Here is a 15,613-nt window from a genome sequence, read left to right as displayed (position 1 = left end):
TTTATCATATGGATATTTGCTCAAACATTTGCACTTTTATCAATTTTTTTTAATTATTTTATTGTAAAATTATGTAAACCTGCAATAGTGTGTTTCACTTTTTTACATTATTATTATTATAACCTTCTACATTTAAGTTAATATAATAGCCATAGTTTCATTTAAAATGCATGTGTTTTACTAAGCAGTACAATTGTACATTGTTAGAGAAATTAAATCCAAGTCTTGCCTAAATCTGGTCCCGTTCCACTTGACATTTTTTAGGTGATATGTTATTACATGTGTGTTAAATAGCCATATAGGCCTCTGCGGCCCACTTGTATTGTGAGGTTGGCCATCACTGATCCAAGTAATGATAGGGTCGTGAATCTATTAGATTCAATTTATCAAGTATATTAAAAAATAGCAAGCATGGTATTTTTTTATTTTCTTAAAAAGCTTAAAGGGACAGTCAAAGCCAGAATTTTTGTTGTTTTAAAAGATAGATAATCCCTTAATTACCATTCTCTGATTTTGCACTACCAGCAGTTATAATACACTTTTTACCTCTGGGATTACCTTGTATCTAAGCCTCTGCAGACTGCCCCCTTATTTCAGTTCTTTTGACAGACTTGCATTTTAGCCGATCAGTGCTTACTCCTCTGTAAATCCACATTCATGAGCTCAATGTTATCTATATGAAACACATGAACCTAACGCCCTCTAGTTTTGAAAAACTGTCAAAATGCATTTAGATTAGAGGCGACCTTCAAGGTCTAAGAAATTAGCATATGAACCTCCTACGTTTAGCTTTCAACTAAGAATACCAAGAGAACAAAGCAAATTGGTGATAAAAGTAAATTGGAAAGTTGTTTAAAATTACATGCTCTATCTGAATCATGAAAGTATTATTTTTTTTTGACTGTTGCTTTAAATTTGCAGGCCATGCATATCTCTGCATAACTCATGCTGCTGTAATAGCGTTTTTTTAATCGTTGGTCTAGAATCTAGATCCATAGATTCTCATGAGGTTGACAATGGGCCTCATTGTGAAGACAATATCATATTCATACAATTTTTAAAACATATTCTTTGTTGATGAGATACGTAGTTATGTGTCTGGAGCACTACATCAGGTAATAGTGCTGTCATCTAGTGCATTTGTAAATGGATAACATTCTTGCAAAACTGCTGCCATATAGTGCTCCAGAAATGGGCCGGCTCCTAAGCATCCATCCCTGCGTTTCAACAAACATTCCCAAGAGCATGAAAAAAATTTGATAATAGAAGTCAATTAGAAAGTTGTTTAAATCTGCATGCTCTATCTGAATCATGAAAAATAAAAATTGGGGTTTCATGTCTCTTTAAATATAAAATGAAGGACCGGGAGTAAGAATGGTCGCATAGCTGTGTAGCTCCGTGCAAGACATAAGGCAAAAGAGTGTTAATCAAGGTCCAGCCTGACATACAAACAACAAGCACCATAACCAACCCCCAAGAAATGTAGTGGGACCTCAAAGACGACTTTTGACGTCGGACCGGTAAGCCTACATAGGAGCTGAATTGAGGAAAGTCTCAGATGCGCATGAAGTTAGCGCCATTTTGATTCTTCAGAGACAGAGGCACAGAGACACATTGAGCCAACACCAGGGCTCGGCAAATGAGGATGGAGACCTCAGACACAGTAATCCGCTATGTATGTCTTAATGGCAGCAGGCTCCGGTATCAACTAAACTGCGCAATAACGGACGGCGCCATTACTGCTAACCTGACACAACTGCGCTACCACACTATGTAAGTCGAGCACTACTTGCTCTCACAATATTTACTTAAAATACTGGCTAACTGTATAGAGGATAGAAGGGAACCCTGAGAAGCTGTAAAGTTGACAACTCACAAGGGAGTACAGAAAATCACTTAGCGGGCCCCGCCATAATCAAGGAGTTTTGTGACATACATATGATAAAGTTAGTTTGTGGCTGGAACTGTTAAACGAGAGGAGCAGTAATAAATACACTACGACTTAAGGGTTAAATAATAATACAAGGCCTAACTTCATTTGAACCTCAGTTACTACAAATAAACTATAGTCACCCCACGCTGTGGCAAATATGGCTGCTAGAAAGCCAAATAAAACTCCCTCTGCAGGAAAAGCAGCAACAGCTAGTCTGTTTTTCAAGCCTTCTAAAGGGGAAAGGGCAATAGAACCACAAGAAATTGATCAGGAAACTGATGCAGAAGCGGACATAGATCCTCAAAGCAGCGCCAGAGATTTAACTCCAGTTACAAAAGATGATATCAAAGCCCTAGTCTCAAAGCAGGACATTACTAACAATTTCGAAAAAATGTAGGACAAGATGGACTCTTTTCAAACCACAATAACTAACAGCCTGGCAGAGTTCCGGCGTGAAATATCAGACCTGGGCACAAGAGTAATGGTACTAGAAGATAATGAAGATACAATGGAAGAAAATATCTCAGCTATTTCTCAGAAAACCCAAGATCATCAACAGGAAATAGATATTCTCCACGACAAAATGGAGGATTTAGAAAATCGGTCCCGCAGAAGTAATATACGCATTAAAGGAGTCCCAGAAACCATAACTCAACCAGACTTGCAAAACTACCTCAGGGGGCTATTCCAAGCAATCACAGGCAGTATGGCGGAAGACAACTTCCAGATGGAGAGGGCACACAGGGCCCTTAAAGCCAAGCCAAAAGGGGACTACCCACCCAGAGATATTATAGTTAAAATGCTCAGGTTCCCAGAAAAAGAAGCCATTCTCCAGGCGGCGAGGAAAAATCCCACCTTCAAGTATCAGGGAGTAGTGGTCCAATTTTATCAGGACTTGTGTGTACGCACACTACAAAGAAGGGGTTCACTAAGACCACTCACTCAGCTGCTCCGAAAGAACCAAATAAATTATCGATGGAGTTTCCCTTTTGCTCTGTCTATCCTGCATGAGGGCAAAATCCTTACGATAAGAGACAGACAAGATATACCGGATATCTGTGCCTACCTTAGTCTGGAGGTTCCAGAGCTGCCTTCTAACCAAGCAAACTCGGAAAAAGAAGGCAACATGCAAAATACAGACGCCAATAAGAAAACAAAGTGGACAAAAGTCCCCAAGAAAAAGCCGAAATGAAAAAAAAGAAGAGGCAGCGACAATAGGGAAGCATCCCTGGCTTCTCTGGAAGGTTCCTCATGGAGGCAAGATGCAGATGAGTATACAGAGAAAAACTGTTCAAAAGACTGTTTATTTTCCCTGGAGCAGAGACTATTGACTCTTTTTTTTTTTAGCTTAGGGAATGCTTCACGGAAATATCATCACCAATTCTGTTTCTGATTTAGATTATACCTCATATGGTAAAACCAGTATAAGGTTACAAATTCAACATGAGAGTGAGAAAAATTGGGGGAAGGGGGTGAAATCCCCATAATAGGGGGAATTTATGTGGTAATTCATATTCTATAGATTATGAAGATATGTTAATAATTGCAATGATTATATCACGAAAAAATGGTTTGATGTCTTAAGATAAAGATTATCCTTTGCTATTTCAGTAGGTACTATGATAGATATGTTACAAATGCACCATTAGTTATTTAAGATGTTTATGCAAAGTCTAAATTATGTTCAGGAGTTATTCCTGAAATCTAAGTTTTGTTATTCTTGTTTTTTTGTTAAGTTGAAGTTTGTTATTTATTGCTATTTATGTATGGTCATTGAGGTCTCTGGAAGGAATGCAACAGTTAGTCAGACCAATAGGGAGCAATTCCACACAAAATCCTACAAGACTAGAGTATCCCACAGACAAATATGATGCAGACAACACTCACTATTCTCTCACATAATGTGAGAGGTCTCAATACCAATGTAAAACGTAAGGTAGCTCTTAATCAATATATAAAACTGGGAGCGAAGATCATATTTCTACAGGAGACCCACTTTACACAAACCCTAATACCCAAATACTGGCACAAATATTTCCCCACTCACTACCACTCAACCACAGATAAAAAAATTAGAGGTGCGTCTATCCTTATTCATTCATCCCTTCAGTTTGCAACTGAAGAGGTAATAACAGACCCAAAAGGCAGATATCTAATTGTCAGAGGGAGAATACAAGACACAAGGGTAACCCTTTGTAACATATACGCAACAAACGAACAGCAACACATATTTTTTCGACAGATTTCACACCTTATCACCCAGTGGTCCCAGACCAGAACAATTCTGGCTGGTGATTTTAATATTACATTGACAGCTAAAACAGGAGACTCTAAGAAGAAAACCTCGCATAAACAACTTAGGAAAAACTCCATTGCAAAAACAATAAAAGAAATGCTAGATACACATAATTTAGTTGACACTTGGGAAACTTTATTTGGCAACACTACAGACCACACTTACTACTCACATGCACATAACAAATACACCAGGCTGGATTATATTATGGTGAGTCAGACTCTCATCCCAAACATCATAAATGCCCGCATACATACATCCGTGTGGTCTGACCACTCGGTGGTTCAGGTGGAGATGAGGGGTATAGTAAACCTCCACAGACAGAGATCCTGGACTTATGACCCGAACCTATTAGGAAGGGAATTCATCTACAAAGAAACACTTAAAAGCATGACAGAATACTGGCAAAAAAATGAAAACTCCACTACTAACCCGATTTTTACCTGGGCAGCACACAAACCTTATCTTAGGGGAATCCTGATTAAAGAAAAGGCGAAACTCGCCAAACAAGCTAATAAAACCATAGACCAGCTACAGTCGGAGATTCAGTCTTTAGAAACACAACACAGGCAAACACACTCCCCTACCATATTTAGATTACTCCAAACTAAGAGAAAAGTACAGGAAAAAATCTTAAACGAATCAGCTATAAGAGCCATTCAGAGACTAAGGACCAATTATTTCATGTATTCAAATAAACCCGATAAATATCTAGCTAACAAGTTAAGAGAAAGGGTCAAGACATACTCTATCCCTGTTATACAACACGCGGATGGTTCAAAAACGACTAACCCACAAGACATCTCAGACACCTTTGCCACATATTATGAAATTCTATATGATGGTCAGAAGGTCCAACACTCTAGTCAGACAAGAGATTGTTAGCATCATTTCTACAACACACTGAACTTAAAGGGACAGTAAACCTTAAAAATAATGTTATATAATTCTGCACATAGTGCAGAATTATATAACATTATTTAGGTGCTATAGCCATAAAAGCCTTTTTTTACAGTTTAATTAGCTAAAATACGCCGCTTTTACAGACCCGCTCTCTGCTGAGCGGGTCTGTAATATTCAGTCAGCGCATCGGGCCAGCTGTATAGTCACAGCCCGGCCCGACCGTGCCATAAGACTAAGTGCAGCTCGCTCCTGTGACAGGAGCGAGCTGCACTTAGTGCTATGGCGCGATCGGGCCGGGCTGTGACTATACAGCTGGTCCGATGCACTGACTGAATATTACAGACCCGCTCAGCAGAGAGCGGGTCTGTAAAAGCGGCGTATTTTAGCTAATTAAACTGTAAAAAAAGGCTTTTATGGCTATAGCACCTAAATAATGTTATATAATTCTGCACTATGTGCAGAATTATATAACATTATTTTTAAGGTTTACTGTCCCTTTAAGGCAATTAGCCCATCTGACAAGGACATTCTAAACGGAGAAATCTCCACCCAGGAAATAATTACTGTCTTAAAAGAACTCAAGATAGGGAAAGCAGCTGGCCCAGATGGCCTAACCAGTGAATACTACATACTCTTTAAACATGCACTAATCCCTCATCTCAAAGAATTTTGCAATAATGTAATGCAGGGAGTAGAGATTCCAGTGGACATACTCAGAGCCAAAATTATAGTGATCCCTAAACCAGGACAAGATGTCAAAACTACAGACCAATCTCCCTTATTAATCAGGATATAAAAATACTTACAAAAATTTTAGCCAACAGACTTAAACATATACTTCCAGATATAATACACCCAGATCAGGTGGGGTTCATTCAGGGAAGGGAGGCACCGGATAACATCAGGAGGACAATAGATCTGACAGAATTCCTAGTGGCGGAGGGAACGCCTTCTCTGCTCCTATCGCTGGATGCGGAGAAGGCTTCGACCGAGTGGACTGGCCATACATGTTTGCAGTTCTTTCCAAAATGGGGTTTGAGGGGGCTTTCGTACAAGCGATCAAGGGTTTATACTCTACACCTATGGCTACGGTTAGTGCAGCAGGGTATCAGTCGAGACCTATAAAAATAATGAATGGTACTAGACAAGGTTGTCCTTTGTCCCCACTCCTGTTTGCGATCTGTATAGAGCCGCTAGCATCTCGTATTAGATATTCAGGAGACATCAAGGGGGTCAATATAGGACAATCAGAATACAAATTATCGCTTTTTGCCGATGATGTGCTGCTGACGCTGACTAAACCTATGGGCTCTTTAACACATCTATATGGAATTCTGCAGGAATTCTCTAAAATATCAGGTTACAAAGTTAATCTAGATAAATGCGAAGCACTGCCATTGTCGCTCCCCCCCCCACACAAAAAAATTAATTGAGATTAATTTTAACATTACTTGGGTGAAAAACTCTATTTCATACCTAGGAACCAAAATTTCAGATTAATTTGATAAATTATACAATTTAAATTACATTCCATTATATAAGACTATAAGGAAAAATATTGGGAAATGGAAAGGAGGGGGCTTCTCCTGGTATGGTCACTTATCAACCATTAAAATGAATATTTTCCCTAAGATATTATATTTATTTCGGGCCTTACCAATTAAGATTCCCTCTACAGATCTACAAAAATTACAATCCGATCTCCATTCCTTCCTCAGAGGCGATAGGAAAGCCAGAATAGCATCACAAATTCTTACCCAACACAGACAATTAGGAGGGGTAGGTCTACCTAATTTAGCTGACTACTATCAGGCATCACTACTCGCCCAGGCTACCCTCTTAAGTAAACAATCCAATAATGTTATATGGACAGAGATTGAAAGGGATATACATGGACAGGAATACTCGGATGATATCCTATGGAAGTGGGGTGGGCAGACACACCACAATAAGGTTCGACTTTCAGCCACTTTACACACTGTCTCTATCTGGAAAACAGCAACCACAGGCCAGACTCTCATACAAACACACACCTGGGCCAAACCCTTAAGGCTTCTTATACCAAATGAGATTCAGAGATCTTTGGGGAAATGGGCGAACAAAGGGCTCTACAGAGTAGCAGACTTTTTACTGAGAGGACGTTTAATATTATATAACCAACTACAGGAAATCCTTCACCCCATGAACTGCACTGGTATATTTACTTACAAATATCATCAGCTCTGAATAGATACCTCGTACAACATACAAGATGCCCAAAAACAAATTTAGAGAGACTCTGCATGTCACCGAATAGGGAGAAACACACAATCTCTAAACTGTATACAGATATTCAAGAAAGCAAATGTAACACCAAATCTAACTTAATGTTGAAATGGGAGACAGATTTGGGGTTTGCTATCCCGAGTGAAGAGTGGAATCAGATCCTCTATGACTCATGTAGAGGTTTGATTAGTGCAGACCTTAGGGAGAACACCATCAAAACCTCATTTAGGTGGTACCTGACCCCTATAAGAACATCCCTCTTCTCATCTACTGATTCTAGGCTTTGCTATAGGGGATGTGGAGAACAAGGCTCGTATATCCATATGTGGTGGACCTGCCCTATAATAAAAAACATATGGTCCCAACTAAACAACTTATTATGTCACCTACTTGACGAACACATATCATTAACAATACCTCAGGCACTCTTAAATAGAGGGCTCGATCAATTCAATCCAGCAATTAATACATTTATTAAAATCTTATGTACAGCAACTAGGACATGTATAGCGAGACATTGGAAAGTTGGAACACCTACATGGAAAGAGGTGACAGATAAGATACAAGATATATGCATAATGTCAGAAGGGACAGCCCGAATACAAAGTAACATGGACCAGTTTCAGAAGGTGTGGTTCTATTGGATCATGAATAGCAGCCCAAGTAGGGAATGATAATGTGCAGAAATGGAGATGAACAGTTAAGATGCTCTAGGCTATTATTATAATATACATGAGATAAGGATGTGATTGTGAACCTATAACCCTAAGGATGTAATCCAAGAGACATAACAGATGTTATTCATTAGAAACTATTAAGAAGAAATAAATGACCATACAGTATAGTTTAGTTCCTGTTAAAAGGTTTATTCAGTTTTAACAAGTTTGAAGTAGATACATAAAAGTAAGAAAACAATCTTAAGGCAACAGAAATAGTCAATCATAGCTCAATTAATCCCGACTCAACAACTCAACACTTTTAGGTGGAATGTCAGGAAGATAATTAAATACATTTTAGAGGGATGGTCAAAGGGTTAATTTTATCAATAGAAGTCGACCACCATTATTTTGCTTGACCACCACTGTTATCAATATGTAATTGCACTGAAAAGGAATACTCATGTATTAATATGCTTTTGTTCTATAGTTTGTTGGTAGAACACTGATCATACATTTATGAATCCTGTACATGAAAATGTGGGACAATTGAAAATGTTATGTTTACATGCCTTTTGAATCATAATAAAAATTATTTTAACATAAATATAAAATGAATACATAAATGTTTATTTGTTTCCACAGGTGTATGTGGTCTAATTGTACCACAAGAAGATATGCCATTTTGTGATACCGGAATATGCCCTGATATCATTATGAATCCTCATGGTTTCCCCTCTCGTATGACGGTTAGTAATTTAATACGTTTCTTGTATTCTGAAATTATAGTTAGCATTTAGTATCCGTAAAAAACAATAGACATTTTGTTTCAGGTAAAGTTTTTATATATTATTTATTCATTTATTTTCTTTGTTTTGAAACCAATTGTCATGAAATTCCTAAATTCTCTTATTTGAGAGTTGTTTTTTTAAATGTAAATTAACAAAATCTAGCTGTGTCCAGGTAATGTTGAAACCTGGTCATCATATTTCTTCTTGGTCTGTAATAGTCAGACAATTAAGAGTAATGTACGTCAATTTGCTGTCTAGATTTCTAAGTATTAAATTGGAAGTTCCTAAATGTAACACCAACCCTTAACTAATATTTTGGGAAATCTTAATCCAAACCCTAGGGAACCCAATCTAGTAATTTAACACTAAGCATCTCCAAATTGTTGTTATGCAGTACTGTTATGTAGGCTAATAGTTTTTACTGCCCCTGGATGTTTTGTTTTTTTTATTATTAAATATAATTTTACTAATTAAGAAGTATTGGATTTAACATTTTTAAAACTTGTAGCTATATAAAAAATACAACTAATTACTGAAGCATTTAAAGTGTACTTTTATTTCAGTGGCTTGATGTACAATAGACTTCTCATAGACCACAAATCAAGAGTAATTGTTTTTCTTAATAGACACTTGGCACAAATTTTATATGAGTGGAGAAAGAAAGAGGTACTATTGGGCACACTGAAGTTAAAGTATATTATTATTGTGAAATTTACTGGTTTCAAATAGGTCAAGGGAGCAGAAAAAGTGGGAGGTTAATTAAATAAAATTTAACTTTTATTAATATCCAGTGGGTGGATGTGGGAACATCCTTTTGGGAGTATATTCAAACATACTCCCAAAAGGATGGACAAACTAAAAGGCACCTATCCCTGTGGGGGCTGCAAATATTTGCCCGTACATTAGAAATATTACTGAGATGGAGATTTTTCCAAGTAGCAAAGTTCCAATGATGGAAATGTATAACTGCAAAAGTAACAACATCATATACTGCCTGGAATGCTCATGTAAGAAAAGATATATAGGTAGGTCGACGAAAATTTCGTGTGAGGCTAGGAGAACACTGCGTAATATCAGGAATGCCGAAAAAGATTGTGAAAAAGGCAAGAAACTGACCAAAGTAGCAAGACATTTTCTTGAACATCATCAGAGCAAATTAGAATTACCAACCTGGATTCTACAGAAAATGAGAATAGGCATACGTGGTGGCGATACCGAATCAGCTCTCCTAAAATCAGATTCAAAATGGATTTTCAGACTACAATCTATGTTCCCAAAAGGCATGAAGGAACAGATAAGCTATAGTGCTTTCTTCTAAGTATCCAACACATGCGTGTGAATATGATTACGCTATACATCTCATTGAATATATAGCCATCCAGTAACTATGGAGAAAAATCAATTATCTGTGAATGCATATAATTAATCAATATAAGACAGACAAGAGGATATTATACTGTATCCATAAAAATATGATCAACACCTGATTAACAACACACACTGTATGGACAACTTTTAGCGGAAATATGAAGTATTATAACGTATACAAAACTGAGCAAAAAATATCTTACAGGACATACTACTCTGTCCCTATACATTACAAAGGGAAATAACTTTGGGGAGCTTCCTAAATAGATTTGGCCACATTTAATGACAGCACTATCATTAATCTGAGCATAATATCTTCCTAAAGAAAAAATGGGAGAATAAAATACATAGCACTGCCAGTAATATATACACCTTTGGCCTTTCTGGAAAATATGGAAACACTGCTCACTGAATAATGCAGAAATCGAAATTATTTGCTATTCTAATAGTGCGGTATCCAAACACCGACTATGTTTTCTTTGTCAAACAAAGTGGGTGTGCTATAACTCAGAAGATACAATAGGATGAGCCTTTACACTCCCCTATCCCACGGAGAAACCATTGGTCAAGACAAAATACCAAGTGATTGGTGCTTAAACAGTCACGTGTACTGAGACGTTAGAATTTGCTAATTAGTCTAACTCTCTATTTAAGGAGGAAAAAAGTGGGCAGCCTTTGCCTTTGACAAAGCAGTGGCGAAGGCATTCGCCCTGCTCTCTGTTTAGAATAATTGTTGGTGCATTTGCACATTTTGGTTAAACGGTATCCAGATATTTGTGAATATAGAAAACTTTGACTCTTATAGATACTATATTGCTATGGGTTTTTAAAATGAATAGTACCTTTGCTCTTATCCACGGATTGCTAACCTAGAGACTTAGAGGGGAAATGGTATCTATACGATAAAGACGCTGTGCCTAAACAGCAGCCTTAATACCGTATTGGGATCCTGGGATAATTTTAATTAATATTTCTAATATCTCACTACTTTAAACTGGATCGGACGATCTGAATATTCATATACTATAGAACTTATGATATGGGAATCCACATATAGGATTTACCCTTAACCATAACGTTATTTGCAAGTTTGATAAATAATGAACCTATGATATAGGGAATCCACGTTTAGGATTAACTATAACGTTACTTGTGTATTTTGATAAATATCAGTAATGGGCTCACTTCCTAGCTGTTCTGGCTGAGAAATATATATCCCATTCTCCACCTTATCATACGGTATAGCTATATCTATATCCAATACAGACCTAGAGTCACACTCTGTTTTGGATATATTATAGACGTATTGATCATTGTCTCTGATTTATCTACATTATAATCTGATATCTAGAAGGCTCTCCGTTTTATGAGCATTAATTGAAACCACTACCCATCTTGCACAGCAAGTTTTCTATTATCATCATAAACCCTAGCACTGTAATAAGGGTGTGCATGATAGATTGGCCACAACGGCTCCATGATATAATAAAGATATTGTTATTAGTACATCCCACAGGATAAGTACTTCATCACCTCTACCCACATGCTATGAGTTTATAAGATACCTCTACCTCGTTATTGTAGTGAGTTTTTTGAGAACTCAACCTCCAGAGGGCAGGTGTGTGTATTTGTATGTTTTTTAATGTTCTTTTAAAATGTCTATTATTTTATAAATATTATTAATAAAAGTTCAATTTTATTTCATTAACCTCCCACTTTTTCTGCTCCCTTGACCTATTTGAAACCAGTAAATTTCACAATAATAATATACATTAACTTTAGTGTGCCCAATAGTACCTCTTTCTTTCTCCACTCATATAAAATACTATAAACCAATGGTAGCTGGCACTGCCCTCTACAGACACTTAGGTTTGTCTATTTTGGGATCCTTGTGAAATTACATCACTTTCCCGACTTTCAGACAATTCTATCTTAAACTTGGCACAAATACTCAGAAGTCTTTACTTAAACTCTTTACTTAAACTCTTAGATATATGTTGCTGTTTATATTATATTAAGTGTCAGTGGATAGTGTGTCCGATACATACCTTAGCACTCGTAGGAGCGGTTTCCAAAATACCGCTGATGAAACTTTTGCTGCCTATACACTAGCGAGACTTTGTTGGGCCATTCAGAGGGTGATGACTGTATGCTAATTTATACACAATATTTTGGCTTATTATATATTATACCGCTCTGACAATCCCCAACTACGCTTATGGTATACATATAGACTACTGTTATGCTTGGAATCACATGGATATATTGTGAGCGATAAGTGTCTATATTTGATCAATATGAATGTTTGGCACGTTTGCTTGTATGTATGTTTGTAACAAATTACATATAGGGATACAGCTAGAAATCGTCTGACTTTGTTAAATCAAAGCAGTACGCAGGTAGGACGACGCCCTTGAGTGCATAGCTTGTTTGCTTTTGTGTGGATACATTTGTGAAGTGTGGGCTTTTTTGATCCTGACTGTTACACTGAATGCAGCTCTATCCTACTTAAAGGAACACACACATCCCCTGAGCCACTGGCCCTTTTTAATATTAACAGTAGTAAGATGCTAGATAGTTTGGTTGTTGAATAAAGAGTTTGGAAGCGCCTATTCCCATCTCTAAATACCTACTATAGCATCCCCCTACTATTGTGTCTGTTTTTTGTAGCAGATGATAGATGGTTTGTTGTGTTGGATCAAATGAGTTTGGAAGCATAAATTCCCATCTCTAAATACCTACCACTACATCTTCCTACTGTTGTGTCCATTTGTGTATATATATATATGTTAATAAAGTTTAATTTTTTTATCCATTTTTTTCTATTTACATATCTAATCCACTCCAAGCAATCTTCTATTCATTGAACTTCTTCATACTTACCACTTATAGGGCCATTATAATAGAATTGGATAATCAACAAATATACATAAAAAAATACAATATAATAGCAGCCAATCACAACACTCATTTATACTGTGCACTCTTGTACATGCTCAGTAGGAACTGGTGCCTCGATGAGTACATTTAAAAAGATTGTGCTTTATGGGGGGCGGAGCCTATACTCAAAGCGGCAAGACATGTCTGCATGAAGCTCTCTGTATCTGAATCTATTTTCACAATCTAACTATAGCAAATATATAATATTTATTGCTGTGGAGCAGATATACATCTCTGAGAATGAATATACCTTCAAAGTGGAGGCTCTGACAGTGTTTTTGCCTACACTCTTTGAGTCAGCTGCGCAACAGACTTCTTCGTGGCCCTGGAAGCCATCTTTACAAACTACTACATCCACACACTGAGTTAAGTACCAGAAGGGGACCCTGTGGAGGTTATGGAGCGTAGGTCTGGGGCTGCCGTATAATAAACCCCCCCCGAACTCCGGGGTTACGAGATCCTGTAATAGGATTAAAAACTCTTACTCTTGTGTCAATCAGTTTAAGCGGTTAATATACTGCCACTCTATTAGCCCTCATACTAATTGCTGTCAAGTAAGCCATGACAGCCCGGATACACAGTGGAGCCATTTCATCCGTTATGGAGGCAGTAGAAGCTTGGGGGTCTAATATTAGATCACTAATAGCGGAGCACTTTCGGACCATAGAAAGTCACTTGCGCATGATTATAACCCAGGAGCTAGCAAGAGATAGTCACACTGCTTACAAGGGAACACATACTAAAGTGAGGATCCCAAGCAGAGTTGTAAAGTGTGCAATTATCAAGAGACTGCAATACCCGCATATTCACTGAAAACAGAGGCATGGGATGCTGCCTAAGAAGGTTAACTCTATAAAAACAGCACACAAAAGAAACAAGCTGCTGGCCCCGATGATTATACACAAACGGAAAGCCCAGATTATACAGGCGGCTAAGATGGCGGCTACTAAAACAAAAGCACTACATCCCGGAGGGTGCTTGCCAAGAGCGCTGCTAACTCTGAATCTAACAGACAGATTTGAAAGAAGGAAGGGTATGGGATCTAAAGAGGCTTACTCATTTGCAGCACCGCCGCTGTGTATTCCCGGCTCTTGGGACATCTTTAACCTCCATGATTGCAGGAACTCTTTACACTGGTTCCGTCTCACTTGCATGGGAATTGGCTAGAGCCCTAGTGGGGGACAATAAATTTGTGTTACGATCCCCTTTTTATTTTGACTCTATTATCTTATAGCCTCCAGATCTGAGAGCTTTTACGCTCCCTCTGAGACGTTATTGATTTACAAACTTTCCCAAATGTATGAGGCTGGAAACACAGTCAGGTGACATGACTGTTTGCTCTTTTTCTCTGCAGAGTTTAAAAGGTGTTTGCATGAGCATTCTTTTTTTTTTTTTTTTATATATATATCTTGTTGTGTTTCTAACTCACTGTCTATTAAGTTTGTTCCTGATGTACTGCCAACAAATGTCTTTAATGTGTGATTATTATTGCTGGATTACACCATCTACTGTCACAGGTATGTCTCACTGAGCTGCAGAGTATATTTAATTTTTGCTACTGTAGGGACCATGTGGATCTAGGTGCAAGCATTGCAATGGCAGGATACCATATCTTCCTGCCGGTGTGTTGTTCTGGGGGCTTTGGGGGGGCCTCCGGAGGGACACTAGATATGATGATGATGATGTCTACCTATTCCACTGGAGCTTTTAGCTTCTGCCTGCTCTCAGTATTCTCCTTAATAATCCCCTTAAGACATGGCCTCTTCAATAAGTATAGTTAGCTAGCCTTTAGAAATGAGCTCCCTCATTATCTCTGATATACCATAAAAGGGATATGGGCTTCCATCTTGTGGTTATTTGTGTTTTCCTATACAGACCTAGATTTACCACATATCAAGTCTAGTACATTTCAAACCCAGAACTCAATTGCAAGCCCTGGCTCATGTATAATATATCTAGTGTGGTCTCAATACACCTTTTGAGCACGTGCTTTAAGCTAACTTCTCATCAGACCCGCCTGTCTCCCATTTTTTTATTTTTTTTTATTGTATAAGAAAACTACTGAGCTGGGGTCATGCTTTGACTTTAGCTGTCTGTTATTTGAGTGGCAGATGTTTGAGCCCATTATATTTTTATATTTTCAATCCACAGTTACGACACTATTTGTATCTTGCACTATCAGTTATAGTCTTATAAAATCTTAAAACCTGAGGTAAACATAAGACCCACGAGAGGTCTTCTCTAATGTAGATAGCCTTCTGTTACAGCAAATTCTTTACTTGACCAGGGGTCCAGGAGTGGCCCTTTAAGCGAGAGGAAAGGCTTAGCTTTTCATTGACATGTTCACACTATGTTTTTATATAGCATAATATTCATTTGTTACCTTGTTTTTTTACCAATTGTCATTACCAACGTCTACATTCTTATTTTCTGTATGATGAGCTTTGTAACCTGTTATCCT

At 37.7% G+C, this 15,613-nt stretch overlaps 1 protein-coding gene across 1 annotated transcript in view; it reads left to right on the top strand.

Moving 5' to 3' along the window:
• POLR3B (RNA polymerase III subunit B) overlaps window positions 1-15,613 on the top strand; it is a 791,018-nt gene that overhangs the window by 707,641 nt on the left and 67,764 nt on the right. The window contains exon 22 of the mRNA XM_053719663.1: window positions 8,699-8,802. Within this exon, the coding sequence (XP_053575638.1) occupies window positions 8,699-8,802 (104 nt within the window). The remainder of the gene's footprint in view (window positions 1-8,698; window positions 8,803-15,613) is intronic.

Source organism: Bombina bombina, chromosome 6, assembly GCF_027579735.1.
Source record: "Bombina bombina isolate aBomBom1 chromosome 6, aBomBom1.pri, whole genome shotgun sequence".
Lineage (NCBI taxonomy): Eukaryota > Metazoa > Chordata > Amphibia > Anura > Bombinatoridae > Bombina > Bombina bombina.
This window is presented reverse-complemented; position numbering and strand designations above follow the sequence as displayed.